The 16,946-nt window shown below is 41.1% G+C and overlaps 1 protein-coding gene across 5 annotated transcripts in view; it reads right to left on the bottom strand.

Annotated features, from left to right (window-relative positions):
- Positions 1-16,946, bottom strand: part of SPSB4 (splA/ryanodine receptor domain and SOCS box containing 4) — a 146,679-nt gene that overhangs the window by 44,370 nt on the left and 85,363 nt on the right. For all 5 annotated transcript variants that reach the window (XM_033069314.1, XM_033069313.1, XM_033069311.1 and 2 more), the window contains exon 2: positions 9,438-10,294. In XM_033069314.1, the coding sequence (XP_032925205.1) occupies positions 9,438-10,131 (694 nt within the window). In that variant the 5' untranslated portion in view covers positions 10,132-10,294. The remainder of the gene's footprint in view (positions 1-9,437; positions 10,295-16,946) is intronic.

Raw genomic sequence — 16,946 nt, forward strand, 5'->3', positions numbered from 1 at the left:
CGTACAGGAGGGATGATTGGCCATTCAGGAGTTTGGATAGTCCTGACCTTTCCTTTCTGTGTGCTACTTGCCTTACTACATAAAGATTTATTTCTTGTCAAAATCTCAGCTTTTTTTTTAACCCTCTTCCCAGACTAGTCTGCCTTCTCTCTTCCTGGTAAGCTCTAGTGCCTTCTTCACATTTGCTCTTTCAAGTACATCTTTCTAGATCTTGTTGGCACTTCTCATTTTACTTCTTGCTTTCCCCCCTTCTCTGCCACACATTGAATTCTGTTGCCTTTGTGCCACAGTTCTCTCATATCATTTGTTCTTTGCGCACTACAGCCCTTTGGCCAACGTCCCCACAACTTTAACTATCAAACCTAAATTTCAGTCTAAATGAAAAGTGAAGCACCTGAGAGCAATCCCTTTCCAAGTCAAGAAAATACCACTGCAGCTGGTTTCTCAGTGTAAGCCCAAGCCCCAGGTGAAGCCATCCCTCCTTTCCCAAACATGCCATGAACAAATTACTCAGAAGTACAAAAGGATTGGCTGTAACCAAATACTAACGTACACTTAATGGACTGCAGATTTTGCAGGATGTTTAAAGTTTCCCCTCTGATCTCTCTGAACTTTGGCCTTCATTTGTTTATACAGGCAGAGGCCAGCAGGTCACACCACTAAAATCAGCAAATTGTTTACACATATGGCAAGCATGCATGCAGCAGGGCTGGAGTCATGGCTACAACACAGCACATTAAAGCAACTGCTGCAGTTAAAACAACAAAGATAGACTGAGTCCACACACGTGATGAGGAGGCAGTGAAACTCAGTATGAACCAAGAAATTAACTGGTATTTCTTCTGGAGCCAAGGCACACATTCCACACCACTCTAACCCAAGTCACTTACCCCAACATCACTTGTTTCATGACAAGTGGGAACCTTTGACATTACCAGTGTCAAAATATTACAAAATTTTAAGTGCATGAGCTAATTCATCAGGGTGGCAAGTAAATGCTGCAAAGAACAGAAAAGCTCAAAAAGCAAGGCTGGAAGCGAAGCAGTCGCTGACTGTACACAAACCCCAAACATGCTGCTTGGTTGTGGTTGTTTAAGCACCAGGTTCTAAACAAACCAAATTCCTCAGTCTTTAAAAATTATCTTCCCTTTCATAAAGATATTTTTAAAGTCTCTTCAAAATATTCTATCTACATAATCCAAATCACTTGAAAATTAGGTGTTTTTAGAAGCATAAAGCATTTCAGTTTTGAACATGTGAACAGGGCATTAGTATAACCCCACATTCTGTTTTGTTTGGATGGACAGTGGAATGTATTTTTAAGAGCAGTTCTCTCAAGCAAGAAGTTTCTCATTCAAGAGAATGCCAAAATATGAAAGCTAAACACTGCAAGAAATGAGGGAATATACCAGGATCTAAAAGAAATTAATCACTTTGTCTTGCTCAGATAAACTGTAGCTGTCAAGCTTGCTGAAACCAGAAGGAGGAGGAAGTAGATTTTTTTTTTATCTTCAAGATGCTGTTGCAAAGCTTTGTGGCCCATTCAGTTATACAGTGAATAGACATGCAGAAATGTGGCACATACAAGAGTATTATTAACTTTTCTAGTTATTTTTTACTGAAAAGCAGAAGCACCGTATCTTTAAATGTCATGTCTGAACCAACACATGCAGAAATGGAATTCCCATTTCCAGTGGGGGGACAGCATGCTGTCAGAATTTAAGTGTCTACTGTGAAAAATGTAACTCCGGAAGAAAAGTTATTCTTTTTTAATGTTACCTAGTTTGCTCAGAATACATTTTGGTTTCATACAAATCACTTGACTGGAACAAGGCCATTTTTTGGGCCAGCCAATGATAAGAAATTGGCAGAGACAGAGCCTCAAAAAAAAAATTAAAAAAAATTTTAAAAAATTAAAAAAAAGAGAAGGGGAAGGGAAAGAGAAAGAGGAAGCCAACCCAGCCCAAAGAAGACATCCCATGTCTGGAAGTTCATTACTTTCAGAAAGAAATGTTCTCTGAAGGCAGGGATATATTCTTATATTGTTATTCATGATACTACTTTGACACATACATGAAAATGAAATTTGTGTTGTCTTAAGCATGACTATAGAAAATACAGGGATAGGTTTCACTAAGCGATCTGAGATTACGCTGCAAATTACCAACAGAAGTTCTCCTTGTAGCGTCATTGTTTTATCTTCTGTATTTCATCACCAACTAACAATTAACTGAAAACATCCTCTCAGTACTTGTACATGAAGTTCAATTCTGTCAGTAACTCCTAACATCTCCTCTGCCTCAATCCTGACTTCATTCCAGCACTGAAGGTTGAAATGTCCCATTTCACACTTCTAGTATTTGGAGGGTTTTCAGCAAAAACCAGGTTTGATAACAGACCACAAGACAGATTTGATCATCAGTCCCAACCCAAAACAGTTTAAAGTGAAAGACTAAAGGTATACTGCCAAATCAAAGCAGATCAGGTGGAGCTTTGATCCAGTGCTGTCCTGTTAGCAGGGCTTTTCTGCTGTTATCTTCAAAGAGCAACGAAAACCTGAACCTGAGAACACAGGGACTGTCATGCTCTGGGGATTTCCACACTGGCTCTCTGGGGAAAACTACAGAACCAACTCATGGACACACAGGACTGGGGATAAAAGAGACAAGGAAAAAAATGAGTATGAAAGGGTGACTTGCAACTGAACCTACCACCTTTAAGCAGAGAGAAACACTATCTCAAGAAAGTGGGATAAAGCTGCCCAGCTCAGAACTACAGCAGCAAAAAAACCAAATCCCATTCTGCTGTTTGCCAGCTTCCAAGTACTTGACTTCACAGTCTCACCATTATTTTCACACAGTATAACTGCTAGGGCAGCTTTATTCTCCTGAACACAGGGAGCAACAGCACTATTTTCAGCAGAACCACCTGCAGAACACAGCAGGATCTCTGGATATGCTCATTTTCAGGCCCATTGCCTGTCAATTTACCATAAAAATATGAATTTTGCCATAATATGAGGCTGGCATAGGAATTGCCACTCATCGCAACACACTTTTTTAGAGTGGAATTTTTTCTGAGCTCATACTAGAAATCAGGTTACTCAACAGCTTCTGTAGTAGAGAAGCTACAGTGGATTTAGGAGAAAGAGGCCATCTGCAAAAGGAGCTTGCAATTACGGAAGGGTAGAAACTTCTATGGCTAGAGAGACAAATAAAAGAGTATCTTAAAGAGAAATATAATTTATGAGGAAACGTGTAGGAAACAAAACAGTCAAAATTTAAAAAGCACATGCATTTTTAGCAATAAGTATTTCACTCAATGACAGAAGCATCCCAGTTTGCCCTGAAAGTTGGACTTAAAGTCTCCAATTCCTAAAAGCAATAGAGAAAGAGCAAATCCAAAAATAATAATCCTTTACAAATTTCTACTTCTAATACAAACCTGTGGGAATTAATTCACACTGCTTAGCAATTCCATCATGATAGCTCAAGCAAAGTCATAGAAGAATTAAGCAAGGCTATGAAGTTGCTATTTTAGTGTAATAAGTACAATATTCACAGTGTAACTTGTTCACTTCAATCTTGAGAACAGAGTTGTAGTCACTGCTCTTCAAAGTTCTTATTTCTTAAAAACAGGATACATGGGAAATCAGTGGAAACACGGTCAGAACACATCATCAAGCATTTTCTTCCTTAGAACGGCAGATTTGGCACCTTCATGAACCAGAGGGGGAAGAAAAAGCACTAGGTATATCAGGATGCAAAGAATTCACAACCCAGCTGTGGACTACTAATGCCTGTTCTTAGCTTTGGGAATTAGTGAGCTTGAAAGAAAGGAACCCAGCACCTTCTTATGTGCTAGGCCTATGATAACTGGATTTTTTGCTAATAAACAAATTAGACAAGACTGCAAGGAAAAAAAGAAACCAAACCCACAAAAAATGCCCATACCAATGAACAAAAAACTTGCTATTTGTAAAGCTGATCTGTGCCTTAGAGGAAGCTCTGTCACTGGAGGTCTCAAGATGAAAAAGTTATATAAAAGAAACCCCATTCATCATTACAGCTAAAGTCACACATTTACATCTGAAATGTCCTTCTCTGTAAGAGTGACACTGCACTTGATCTTCTACATTTATCAGTAACAAAAAAGCACTACCTGAAGTTGGGGACAAAAAAAGAGCCAGTAAGAATTTATTATTGATTAGTGTGGTAACAAAAGAGAAACTCAGCTCGGGAAGGAAAGAAACATATGGGGACTGAATAAATGAAAAGTCTTTGGGAGAGAGATGCAATGCAGGGACCACCAGGAAGGGGCAGGGGGTGGCTGGGGTGAAAAGCCACTTAGCAGAGTGGCATATTCTAGTGACAATACTGTGGTTTCCACCTGCTGGGAAAAGACTGAGAATTAATTAGAAAGTGTTAACAAATCAGGATTAAAGGACAAAAAAATGCACTTAAATCCAGGGAAGGGGAGTGCATTTAGCAAAAACCTCCTAACAATAGCTCTCTGACTCCTGAAACAGGCACTGACAATGCTGTTTCCTGTTAAATTATCTCAAAAGTTAAAGATTGCTTCTTTACAGCATTGGCTACTTAATTGCTGCTGCTTCATCCTCTGACTGCATGTCTGTAGGGAAAATCCTTTCTAAGATTTAGCAATACTGGATTTTCAGAGGACTATTTCCACAGCAGCCCCCAGAGTCACACATTATATAAACAGCATAAAACAAGTTGAGATAAACAAAAAAACAAATCCATTAAAAGGTTTAATTGAAACCCATCAGGGGAAAAACCTAGAGTTTGATAAGAGATTATGGATTTCTCCTGGCAGTTAATAATGCCGCAAATTTGACTTAGATTTCTTTATGGCAAACAGGCCTCCAAGGGGAAGAGTGTATGTTTATAACTAGCAATTGTGGTATGTTAGACATGGACCAATGTGAATTAAAATAAACTGAGAATAGTAGGAAAGAGGAAAGAAATTGTGCATAGCTCCAAAATCGGTCTTTTAGCTTAGAAGCATCACCCTTAATACTAGCCTCAGGTCTGAAGGAGTTTCAGGGCTCACTGTGATCTTTGCACAGCGGAGAACAAAAGGTGTGAACAGACCCCACATGCCAGAACTTGTGCAGCTGCAGCAGCAAGCAGAGAGGATGTGACTGAACCCCCTCCTCCCTCCACCTTCCATACAGAACAACCCTCAGCTCCTCCCAGGTGAGCTGTAAGTGCCCCAGCAGCCAAGAGAGGCAGGAGGCAAAGGGATCATCACCCTTTCTCTCCAGGCAACCCAGGATCCAGGAATATGATCTACTGGCTCCTGGGCCCCCACACAGGAGCATGTACTGGCTCATAACTCCTCCCTGAACTGAGCCAACCTGCAGGCAGAGCCAGCAGGCTACTGGCACCCAAAACCAGGAGCCACATTTTCTATTTGGATGATCTTTAGTCTGCCTATTCCTTCATGGTAGGTAAATTTAAAGAATGTACTTTGAATAATACTTGTGTTTCCTTTGGGAATGTCAATAGAGATTTTGGAAGCAGAGGATTGTTGCATGGTAGTGCTCAGTAACTGCTGATAGAGCCCAGGGAGCCTTGCTGCTGAGGGCCAGATCCTGCAAGAACAAAGACAAATGGGAATAGACAAATGCTTTCCATAAATTATATTTTTAAGTAAAGTCTTCTCTTCTGAGACAAATGCTTCCAGCTTCCTGAACTCAACTATTATTTTTAGAATTGAATAAGGACTATGGGAGGCTTAGTGCAAGAACTGCAATGGTTTCAGTTTTACCTCTCAATGACCAAGTTTTCCATCACAGCACTGTTGCATTGATTGTCCTCCCAATTCTTTGTTTAAACACTAATGGATCAGTCATGATCTGCAATGTACTTTTACACAAAAAATGTTTTGCTATTTCTCTGTTCCAGTCTATAGGACTCCTCATCAGACACCAGGCATAAATGGACCAGCTTTTTGTAAACAAGCACATACCCTGATCTGAAAAGTAACATTTACTGCCTTTACGTTATTTGAGGCTTCTAATTATTGCAATAGGCAGTAAGTGAGAAGGCTGATATAAAATTCTGTCTGGCTTGGGAATGGGGCAAATATTGGTGTGGTAGGTACTGACAGCATTTGATCAAAGGAGTTTTTTCTGGGAAGAACACTGCGCTGTCCCTGTGCCTTTCCTTCCAAACCCTGAAAACATTTGTAACTCCAAGTCTCCTCCCACCAAAAAAGAGAAAAAAAAAAAGGGGGGGGGGGGAAGAAAAAGGTCTTGTGAAAAGTCACAGATCAACAGATCATCCCTATGTGATGTTCAAAGTAGTTTCTGAAGCAGAATACTGTGGGTACCAAATGGAGCTGGAAGAAGTACAACTGATTTTAATTACAGCATTATTCTAAGAGCAATATCCAGAGTGCACAGGGCACACAGGTCCCTGATCTTTGATCTGCAGCCTTATCCTCCTGTGAATCTGCCATCTCTGCAGTAATTAACACACTTGGAAGCCTGAATCATCTGTGATGTATGTTTAAGTTCACTGCAGCTGCATGAAAGCCCATCCTGAGCCTTTCACTCTTCTATTCCTGCAAGCCTTTCACTCTTTGCCAAGCAACTGAAATACACAGGCTTTTAAAGTATTCAGAGGTCTTCAATCTAAGCAGCAAGTATTGAAAACACTAGAAATCCCTGCAGTGGAGGTCTCCCTTTGCTCTGTAGGACACTGCACAAACAACCATCACAAGCTGAGGTTTGCATTCTGAACAGCAACAATCACTGAATAGGAAGTTACAAGGCACTGTTTGACAGCAGCTTCAAGACAGCTAAGTTACTATGGCCAGATCTAGCAAAAGTTGCACTCAGGAGTAGGAAATACTTCCAGGGAATGGGGGTGGGGAGGAAGAGCTAATTGGCAAGGTTAGAGAGGACTCAAACAGTAACAACACCCCACATACATAAATGTTCAAATGTATTCAAATTTGTGAACACAACTGTACTTCAATACCTGCTCTGATTTTCACAGGAACAAGCAGTTATAAAAACCTGCAATCAAAAGTGCAGTGAAAACAAACATGAAGAGTGCCACAGCCAAACTTGCACTGTTGCACAAGGGCTGGATGGATAGAAACACCTATAGTGGTAAAGAGACAGTGTTTGCTTTGGAGCACCAGCTAAACAAGCTCATTTGGTTTCTTGAATGCTGTTTTTGTTGCAGGACAGTAATGGATCAGTGAATATGCAACAACAAATGATGTGATTCCAGGATGTCAAACTGCCCCACGGCAAAGTGGCTTTCAACTTCCTCTTCACATGACTAGATAAACACTCAGGCCTACACAAAAGTTTAGTTCACAAGTTGACTTTTATCCATGGGTTCACATGTTTAAAAAAAAAAAAAAAACAGATTTTGACTTTCTCAGGGATAGTTTAGGAAGCTATCCTGCCTCTTCCAGCAAAATTATCCCACAAGAAATCACATGGGAATTTTTCTCTCTGTCATCTCACAGACCACAGCTATCCTTTTCCACTCAGTCCCTTTCATTTTATAATTTCTACCAACCTCATTCACATCCTCCCTCCTGTGTTTTCATCTTTCTAGAGCTCCCTTGAGCAGCCTTATGAAAGCTACAAAAGGAATGCAGAACAATTCCTTGTGTGGACGTGATGGACCAAGCTGAGCTGTACTTTGCTTAGTTTGGCAGATATTCACAGTATTATAAAAACTGCTTTCGCAAACAAATATTCAGTTTGCAAAAGTCTCTCTCCTCCACAATCCAAGAAGACGACTGTCAGCACACCATTCTGCAATGACTGAGGCAAAATACTTAAGATGTTTGGATATTCCCTGTATGAAAGCACTTGGGAAGCTGCTGTTTAACATCTAGATGTAAAACCTGCAGGGCTTCTGTGGATAAAAAGTTGTTTTCCCAGAGCTTATTACAGATGTTTAGAAAAGGTAATCTTAAGCAGGGTCAAACCATTTCATTTTGTTTCTATTTGGTATGACAGATACAGGTTAATGAGCAGAGAATTAATTTTTGACAGAAAAAAATTTAGTCCACACCATCCTAACAGAAAAGAGTAGTAAATTCTTCTAGAAATTACTAACTGAAAGGCAGGTGTTGTTCTTACTGCCTTCTTGAAAGTTCCATTCAAAAAGCCCAAAATATCACAAAAAAGTTGCCCAGTCATGTATTTTTTTCCTGTATGTTTATATTTCTAGGTCCTACTACACCTCAGATAACACAAGTAAGTTTTAAACAAGAACCAAGTTCCACTTGCTACCTTGTCCATTCTTTTATCCCTCAGCTTCCAGCAGTGGATAGCATCCCTTCTTACGGGATCTGCCCCTCACCAGCAAGGCTCCCTGGACTCCATCAGCACTTACTGAGCACTGCCCTGCAACAGACGTCCTGCTTTTAACACCTCTATTGACACCCCCAAAGGAAACACAAGTATTATCCAAAGTACATCCTTTGAATTGACCTACCACGAAGGAATAGGCAGACTAAAGATCATCCAAACAGAAAATGTGGCTCCTGGTTTTGGGTGCCAGTAGCCTACTGGCTCTACCTGTAGGTTGGCTCAGTTCAGTGAGGAGTTATGAGCCAGTACATGCTCCTGTGTGTGAACTGGGCACAGACCTGGCAGAGCCCACACCTTCCTGTGCACACAGAGCCCATGATTTCCTGTGCATGGAGAGCTGGACAGGACCCACTTATGCAACTCACCTTCTGCTGAGCCACTGCTTGGAGGTCACAGCACCAACATGCTTCTCCTTGTTATGTAACAATTTCATTAGATATTACCCTATTAGACCAGAAACAGCTCATGTGTATCCAAAAACTGGATTTCTGACAATATCCTGAAAGAGTACCTTCTGAAATGAACTAAGGAACAGAGCTCTCTTTCAAAAAACCTGCTGAAAGCAGTATTTGACCTGAGTTTCCAGATTCTTGGGGATCCACAGCTGCTTCTGAGGGTCTTGAGAAGGAACTACAGAAAGAAAGTTGTCTGGCCAATGTTCAAGTATGTTTATGCACACCATGTAAGAATTTCCACTACTACAGGAAATTTTTACAGGATCCACAAATCCTATTTGGAAACCACAGATTTAAAACATATCCTCCAGTAAACAAGAGTTTCACTGTTAAATATATCGAGGAAGTTTCTCAATATCTTTTTCTCAGCCTGTTCAGTTTCTTTGGACCTAGAATTCTTGCCACTCTGCCTGTCAAAAAGGAAGGTATTTTGGTGCAACTCATACCATCAATACAAGACACAACAGAGATATATTCACTGTGGGCAGTAAATATGGGGTGCAGTCTCCTCATAGTTGAACCATCTGCTCCCTGTCCATAGCAAAAAGAGAAAGAAAAACCCCTACATAAGGATAATTGAGAGGATAATGAAGAAATGCAGTAAGACTTACGGTCAAGTCCATTGATGTATCTCATTGTAATTTCACAGTGCCCCCAAACTGCACTGACTATAGGGTAAAGTTTTTTCCCTTTTAGTCCTCTGAAGGCCACTCCAAGATATTGTCCATCAACCATGAAGCTAAGCGTCCCTTCGTCCATATCCAAAACCACCAGTAAGGAGTCTGGGAGTACAAAAGACTCATCTGGTTCCAAAAAGACAGGGTACGTGACCCCGGGCTGGTTTTTACAGTTGTGGTAGAGTTTGTTGCGCCCCAGATCCCAGCCCCAGGATTCACTGTTGCTACCAACCAAGGACGTGTATCCCACCGAGTGCAGCGGCGCGTCGGCCGTGGACACGCCCACCACGGCGTGAGTCCCCCGCTGCCTCGTGGGCCAGTGGATCTGCCACACGTGCAGGCCCCGTGTGTAGCCCACCTTGCCCCGGATGCAATCTGTGCTCTGGGCCACCGGGTGTCTGTGAAAAGTCAGTTTGTCGTCTTCCTTTACAAATATATTTAACGAACGATCTTCGTTATTCCAGGCGTGTTTGTACTGGACCTCCAGCTTGGCAGGGGGCATATCCAACAGCATGTCCAGGCGTGCGGGCTTGCAGAAATCCGGGCCTCTCAGCTCTCGTTTCACGGGTCTATAAGGGGGCTCCCTCACATCCACAGACTTTATGCTCCCTGAGATTTTCTGGCCCATTGCTTGGCTGCAGGTTTACAAAGGAGAAAGGAAAGTTGACTTTGGCCCAATGTCACCTCATGAAAGCACCGTTACACTGAGCCAGTGACCTGACAAGCTGACTGGATTTACTCCTCCTGTTTGGAGCTTTTTAGCAGCAATGTTTTCAGAGTAAAATATGCTCCTGAAAGAAAGCAGAAAGTTTCCAGTTAGTTTAAGAAAGCCAATAGAAAACCCACAGTGTATTTTTGAAGCGCTTCTTCTCATCCCTAGGAGCTATTTTAAACCAGAGCTAAATTCACTCCTCCCTGTGCAGTGTCCTGCAGCACTAGCCAGGCTGCCAGCAGGATGCGGAGCCCACCAGCGCACGGAGCGCAGACAGTCATTTCCTCCGATTCATGATAGGATGCAGACATTCCTCACCTCCTGCCCTTCCACCTATTTTGTCTGGCCAAGTTCACAGCAGGCCCAAAGCAGGCAGATGCTGTTCCCCAACAACAGTGATAAACTTTATGTGCAGCGGCAGCTTCACTTTCACTTGTGCTTTTGGTTCAGTCTCAGGCACACACTAGGTCAGAATCTTTTCTTTCCAGACATGCTCTGTCCTGGGCCCTGGTAGCAGAGACTGCAGCTTCTCTGCCCTCATTAAAACAAACGCAGCAAAATTTAAATGTTTCTTTTTAACCTACCCTGGCATTACATAAAAGGAGAAAAACATCAACAATTCATCCAGACTTTGGGTTTTTAAAAATAAAGGAGTTAAAAAAGGAGGGAATCAGGAAAAGGAGCCATGGAAGGACAAATGAAGGATGAGAGTTTCATTTCTTTGGCAGACATTTCTAATGGGTAGCTACTGCAACTGGGGATGCTCCTGATGCTAATGGACAGCAGGCTAATCCACAATTCCTGTACTTCAGTATTCAGCTGGCCTGGAACACAGTAAGACACATTACGGGGAACACACAATTTAAATGTATTGTTTCCCTGGTTCCACAGACGAACAAGGTAAAAAAGCACCAGGAGAAGCTTCTCTAGAGCCTATATAAGTTAGATTTGTTCACACTTTAGAGCTCAGGTAGAGTGTAGAGATAAATCAAGAACCTCTGAAAGCACTAAAGGAGTAACAATGAAGACAAAGTCCTATAAACTCAAATAGGTGATTGACATGAGATCAAATAGAGTATCTGCAGCAGCAGACATACTTCTGTCCTCTAGCAAAATCAGTGCCAAGTCCAGGAATGTTCAAATATAGCAGACCCAACCCACTATTTATTGACAGAGTGACGACATGCTTCAAGAAGCAAAAAATCTCCACGCTCTCAAAAGGCTCAAGAGCCCAGTGACAGTTGGCTGTCATAAAACACCAAACAGCAGATGGGCAGAAATGTTCGTGCAAAAAACATCCTGCAATATTTCACTTGGTAAGTCAAGCCCAACAGACTATCCCATTACAAAGGCAAATTCTGTAAGAAGATAAGAAACATGTATGCACAATAAAAGGGAGCAAAAAGAAATTTAGGGGAAAAAATCCTATAAAATTTACCATACAACTGAGTTTGAGAAGTGAGTTAAGTCCTTTTATTATTTCCAATGACAAATAATATGCAAAGTATTTTCTGCATGTATTAAATACAGAAATTAAACCACACCTATGTTACATGAAAGTCTTCTTTAAAAAAAAAAGGAAAAAAGTACAAAGGTGATTTTTCAAAACCATATGACAGTTTAGTTACTATAGGAAAATACTGGTGGCTGGTTCCAACAAGGGCATACACACACACATCAGTGTAAAAGAACCAACTCTTTGCAACTACTTTTAATGTTTGAAAATAAAACCATATACGTAAGTATCCAACCCACTCATATCACATTTGCAGGAAGACTCAATTCACAGGAACTCTCCACGTGAGGTCAACTTGAATGATCCCCCTTACTCCTTCTCAAACCAAGAGGAATCCAAAACTTGAAACAGCAGTTACATTTAAGTTGATGCTTCCCATTTTCAATAGCGCAGAAGCACTCATGGGTTGTTTCAAAGCTAGGATGCCAATTCGGCCCAGCAAAGCAAGTTCAGTTCTTTATTCTACACCTATAATCCCAGGAGAAATTAAATAGTGACACTAATACACACACAGGGAAGGAACAAGAGCAAATGTTCTAAGCAAACTTTCATAAGACACATGCTCAGAGATTGGGTAGCTCCTTTTAAAAAGTGATTATTTGCGCTTGAAAGGAAATGAAAAGGCAAAACGTCAGACTTTCAAAGGGAACTTCAATGATATCTATTTGAGATTTAACTCTACATGCCTTTGAAGATTTCTACTTGAAGCACAAGACAATTGCCACATTCCTGTCAGGGTGCTGAGGGGAGACAGCCGGGGAAGTCCTCAGTGCATCCTGCTGTATCACTTCCTGATCACATGAGAAACTAAACTTGGCACAGATGTTTGCCTGGCAAATCACCAAGAAATTATAAACACTGAATTGACTCACTTGGCAAGCCACAGACATTCTTCCTCATGTGGCCCAAACTAACATCAATAGGCTGCTAATAGATAGATCAGTAATTCAGGGGAGTAAAATGCATCATTATGAGCACCTTAATATACACACAACCATGCCTGCATTCTGGGATGCTCTCAGTAAGTACTTTGATTTGAAACTGTATCTTGCAATATTAAGTCTTTCATCACACACAAATATTACCACATAAATTAAGTATATAGTGGAATATTTTGCCAAATAGTTTTGTATGGACATAGTATGGAACAACAGTGGAAAAATCTTACAGTTAGGCAGCTCTGGCTGCTGGAGCTGAGTAGTAGCTGACATGAAGACTTGATGTGAGGAGCAGCCTTGCCTCCCAACCCAGGCAGCAGCAATGTGAGCTCCACTGGGAGCAACTCATCCATGAAGTCCTCCTGGCAGCTCACAACATGCCCTTGGGTGCTTGCAGGAGCAAGGTGTCTCAAAGGCCAGATCATCTACTGCCTTGCCTGTGTCCTGTCCTTTCACACCAAGCAGATGGCAGAAACCCAGTTGAGGAGGGAACAGCAGGGAAGCACCACTTTGCCCTCCACCCTGTCAGGAGCTGCTGTTGGAGGGACACAGCTCACCAGGGCCCAGTCTGTCTCCACCAATAAAATCCTCCCTACTCACACTTGCAGCGCAGAAGCCTCAAAGCCATGCTTGCCCCACTACTACGGGGATCTGCAAGCAGCTTCTCCTCGCACCAGCAGCTGTGGGAAAGTCGTGCACATTCCCACAGAGGGGAGTGCCAAACAATTCATCTGGCAAAGGTACCCCAGACTGGCTTCCTGTCTGCAGCACTGGATGAATACGCTACACAGCATTACCAAAAGCTGTGGGCTAGGGACAAAAGATTATTCCTGTCAGACTCGTTAGTGTTCAACCCACTTACAGAAATATTTGGTTGTAAAACCTTCTTACCGTCTCCTGAGTTAATAAAAACTTGTCAAAGCACAGTGTCATTTGACTGCTCTTTTTGCAATCTTACACCTTGTAGAGAAATGTAAATTTCCTTAGTTAAATCTTTTCACCAGATTCACAAATATTCAGAAATAGAAAGAACATCAATTTTCACTGTCTAGTTTTGCTTTGAAAGCTTTCCCAAATCTTAGCTCTTCCAGTAATTTCAAACTACTACAGGAGTTAAAAAACAATAAAATATTTCAAACTGGCTTAATATATGACCTCTCCAGTACACAGGTTTAGTGACTAATACTAAATTTAACCACTTATCCCTGTGTGAGACTACTGTTAGTTTTTGCAGCCTAAATAATTTCTGTCTCCCAATTTCCCATTCATGCTGAGCTTTGTCAGGGTACAATGATTAGAGTAAATGTACTGTACAGGAACAATACAACTCCAAACAGGAAAAGAGTGTCAACGTCACTTAGCAGTGTCTTCATTCAGACTACTAAAACGTCTGGGGAAATCATTCACAATAAAAGCACAAACGACAATTACTACATAAAGGCTTGCTGGGGCATCACTTTGCTGCAATTAAATAGGGCGCATTTCTTAAGTTTGGTATGTTGGCATCAGTAGAACAAAGTTGGTAAAAGAAATATGTTTTCAGTAAAGTCAGCTTTCAGCATTTATAGTTGTATTTCTCTCTGGATCACAAGCTAGACATGCAGGGAGCTTGTTTAACATGCATAAGAAATGACAACACAAATGCAGTTCAAAACTACATCAGGAACACGCTAAGACTCAGGTTAATCCTCCAAAAATAACACTTACCCAAAGAGTGAGAAACAGAAGGTGAGTCCCAGCTAATGACACTGACCAGTGAAAGTGGTTATCAGAAAGAGCAGGGAAGGAGATGTCTCTATCCAACAGCATTGCCAATATCTACACAGCAGTTCCCACTCTTTCTGCTATTGGTCCTCATTGTTGTTTTTTTCCCTGCAGTCAGACCTCAGTGCCACCTCCCCTGCCACTGAGGGCTTTGTCACCAGCCAGCAAGGACTCCTGAATGCCAAGAGAGGCAGCAGGAGGCTCTGAACCAAGGCCACTCCTCTGTGGGCACCAGAACGGCTGGTTCCCCAGATACCTGAACAGAACAGATACAGTGTCTGAACACTCTGAATCTAACTCCAGTCCTGAAGTCCCTATAGAAGGAATCGAAAGAAGAAAACCACATGATGTGCTGTGCTGGGCAAATCGATATATGTTTCAAGGACAAGGACTTTTACCCCCACCCGGACAATGTGAAGGCACAAGGCCCAGTGTCTATCAACTTTGTCCCCAGTGTGCAAACAGCTACATAACCCTGACAACAGTGCTTTGAGGGAGACAATGAATTAAGCACATTTTTGGCACTTAAATAGACCGGGTAGCTTGGATTCAACTATAGATCCTGGTATCCAACATTGTTCAAAATGGGCAATAAATCAGCAATGTTGGCTTCCTTTGTCAAACTGGGAATATGCAATAAGAATGCAACCAGACAAAAATGCTTGGCTCTTCTAAGCTATCCTGTGCTACAGACAAAATTTGATGCTGCATGCACACTTAGCAAGTCACATTTAGTATGTGGGATGTACAATGCAGCAGTAAGTCATGACTTCTTCGATTCCTGAAAGGAATGCAAATCCTGAAAATCCCAAGGACATTCCTCCGTAAAGAGTAACTTGTTCTGCAATGTTACAAAAATGCAATTGTTTCAAAATTCAGGATAAGCTTGTTATTAAAAAAAGACTGTGTGTTTAGCTGCCTGGAATTAGAATAATCTGAAATACCATACCATCTGTACCATCCAACTCAAAAGCAGTTTAGTCATACGATGAAGAATGCAGAAAGAATCCTGAGAAGCAATGAATACAGTGGACTGTATATTTTTAAATACTTCCATGTACTGTATTTTGGAACTGAGCTGACTTGAGGTTTTGGGTTGGTTTTGTGCCTTCCTCTCTCCGCATGTGTTTCTGTAATTCTCCCCTTTCATGCTGAAAGTTGGTTTTAGATGAAGACATTTCTATTCTGAAGAAACATGAACTGAAAATACTTAAAGTCTGTAAACAGTTCTTCTGTGTAATCACTTCTCAGAATATAGCAATGCAATTTGAAAAACAAATATAGTAACACAATACAAGAAAAATTACCTTTTTTACTATGGAAGTATTTTTTAAACTAGCAATATTTCAGTTCTAAAGTTCCTGAAAGGAAACCGCACTTTTCTTTCTGGGGTATATAACAGGAATACCCATGCAATCTCACAATTACCCTAAGGGTACAGATGTTCAAGCTGCTACATCCTTTTTACCACCTCTTCCTAGTCATTCTTCCCTTTTGTCTTCAGCCATCTGCATTCAAATGACCTTGAAATGGATCTGCCTCAGAAAACTAAAGTAAGTAAAATCTAGTGTTTTATTTTGCCAGGTTATTTTCAGGTCAATAAGCCTTCTGATCTAGAATATCAGACAGTTATGTAAATACTTGCTCTGGCAAGAGAGAAAAAAAAATTAAAATCTTAAAGACAGAACCATCCGTTCAGGCAGCAGTCCAAACCATGGAGCAAATTTCCAGTCACTTCAAGCTGCCCTAAAGGGGCACAGCTGAACTTCATGTCTGAATTCAGCACAGGCATGAGCTTCTGCTTACATCTTCCTCTCTCTCCAAAATCATTCATCATTCACCCTTCAGCCACCCTTCTGTCACAGTGAATACCTTCCCGTCTTTCCCAAACAGCTGATTTTTAATATTCAAGTGGCAGGGTTATATTAAAAGAGCAAATTAACACATGAAAAAGGCTTAATACTAAATTTAAAATAATGTTTTCAGTTCCACTTTGCATTTTACAGGATCATTTGCCATTTTATATTTCTACTCACCATGCTTCACCAAGTAAGTAACACCAATAGGTGTCACACGTGAGATTTAAAGCCCAAGGAATAATTAAATTTTGATATTGCAATTTCTCACCAGTCATTACTACTTTTCACCAGTCTAACTCTTTTCTTCTTAGACAATTCATTTTACATTTTAGCTCTACAGTTTTGTAGAGGATCAATAGCCCCACAGCTTCAGTTTCAAAATCAGAACATCCATTAAGTGATGGTCTCAAAATGTCACTGAATACATTCCACTGCCTTCCTTTTGCTGCAGTTCCTTTTGCTGTAATGTGTAGTGGAGTCAGTTGGTTTCTAAAATAAAATAAGTTAAAAACCCATAAATTAGAGAAATACTCCTGGAAAGCATCATTCCTCAGTCTAGCCAGTTGCAAATCCCAGAGAATGTGCCAGAGGTGATCCCTGAGCAGACTGAGGAAAGGCCTGCAGATGTAGAAAGTGACAACCAGACAGATGAGA

The sequence above is a fragment of the Catharus ustulatus genome, chromosome 10 (assembly GCF_009819885.2).
Source record: "Catharus ustulatus isolate bCatUst1 chromosome 10, bCatUst1.pri.v2, whole genome shotgun sequence".
In the NCBI taxonomy this organism is placed as follows: domain Eukaryota; kingdom Metazoa; phylum Chordata; class Aves; order Passeriformes; family Turdidae; genus Catharus; species Catharus ustulatus.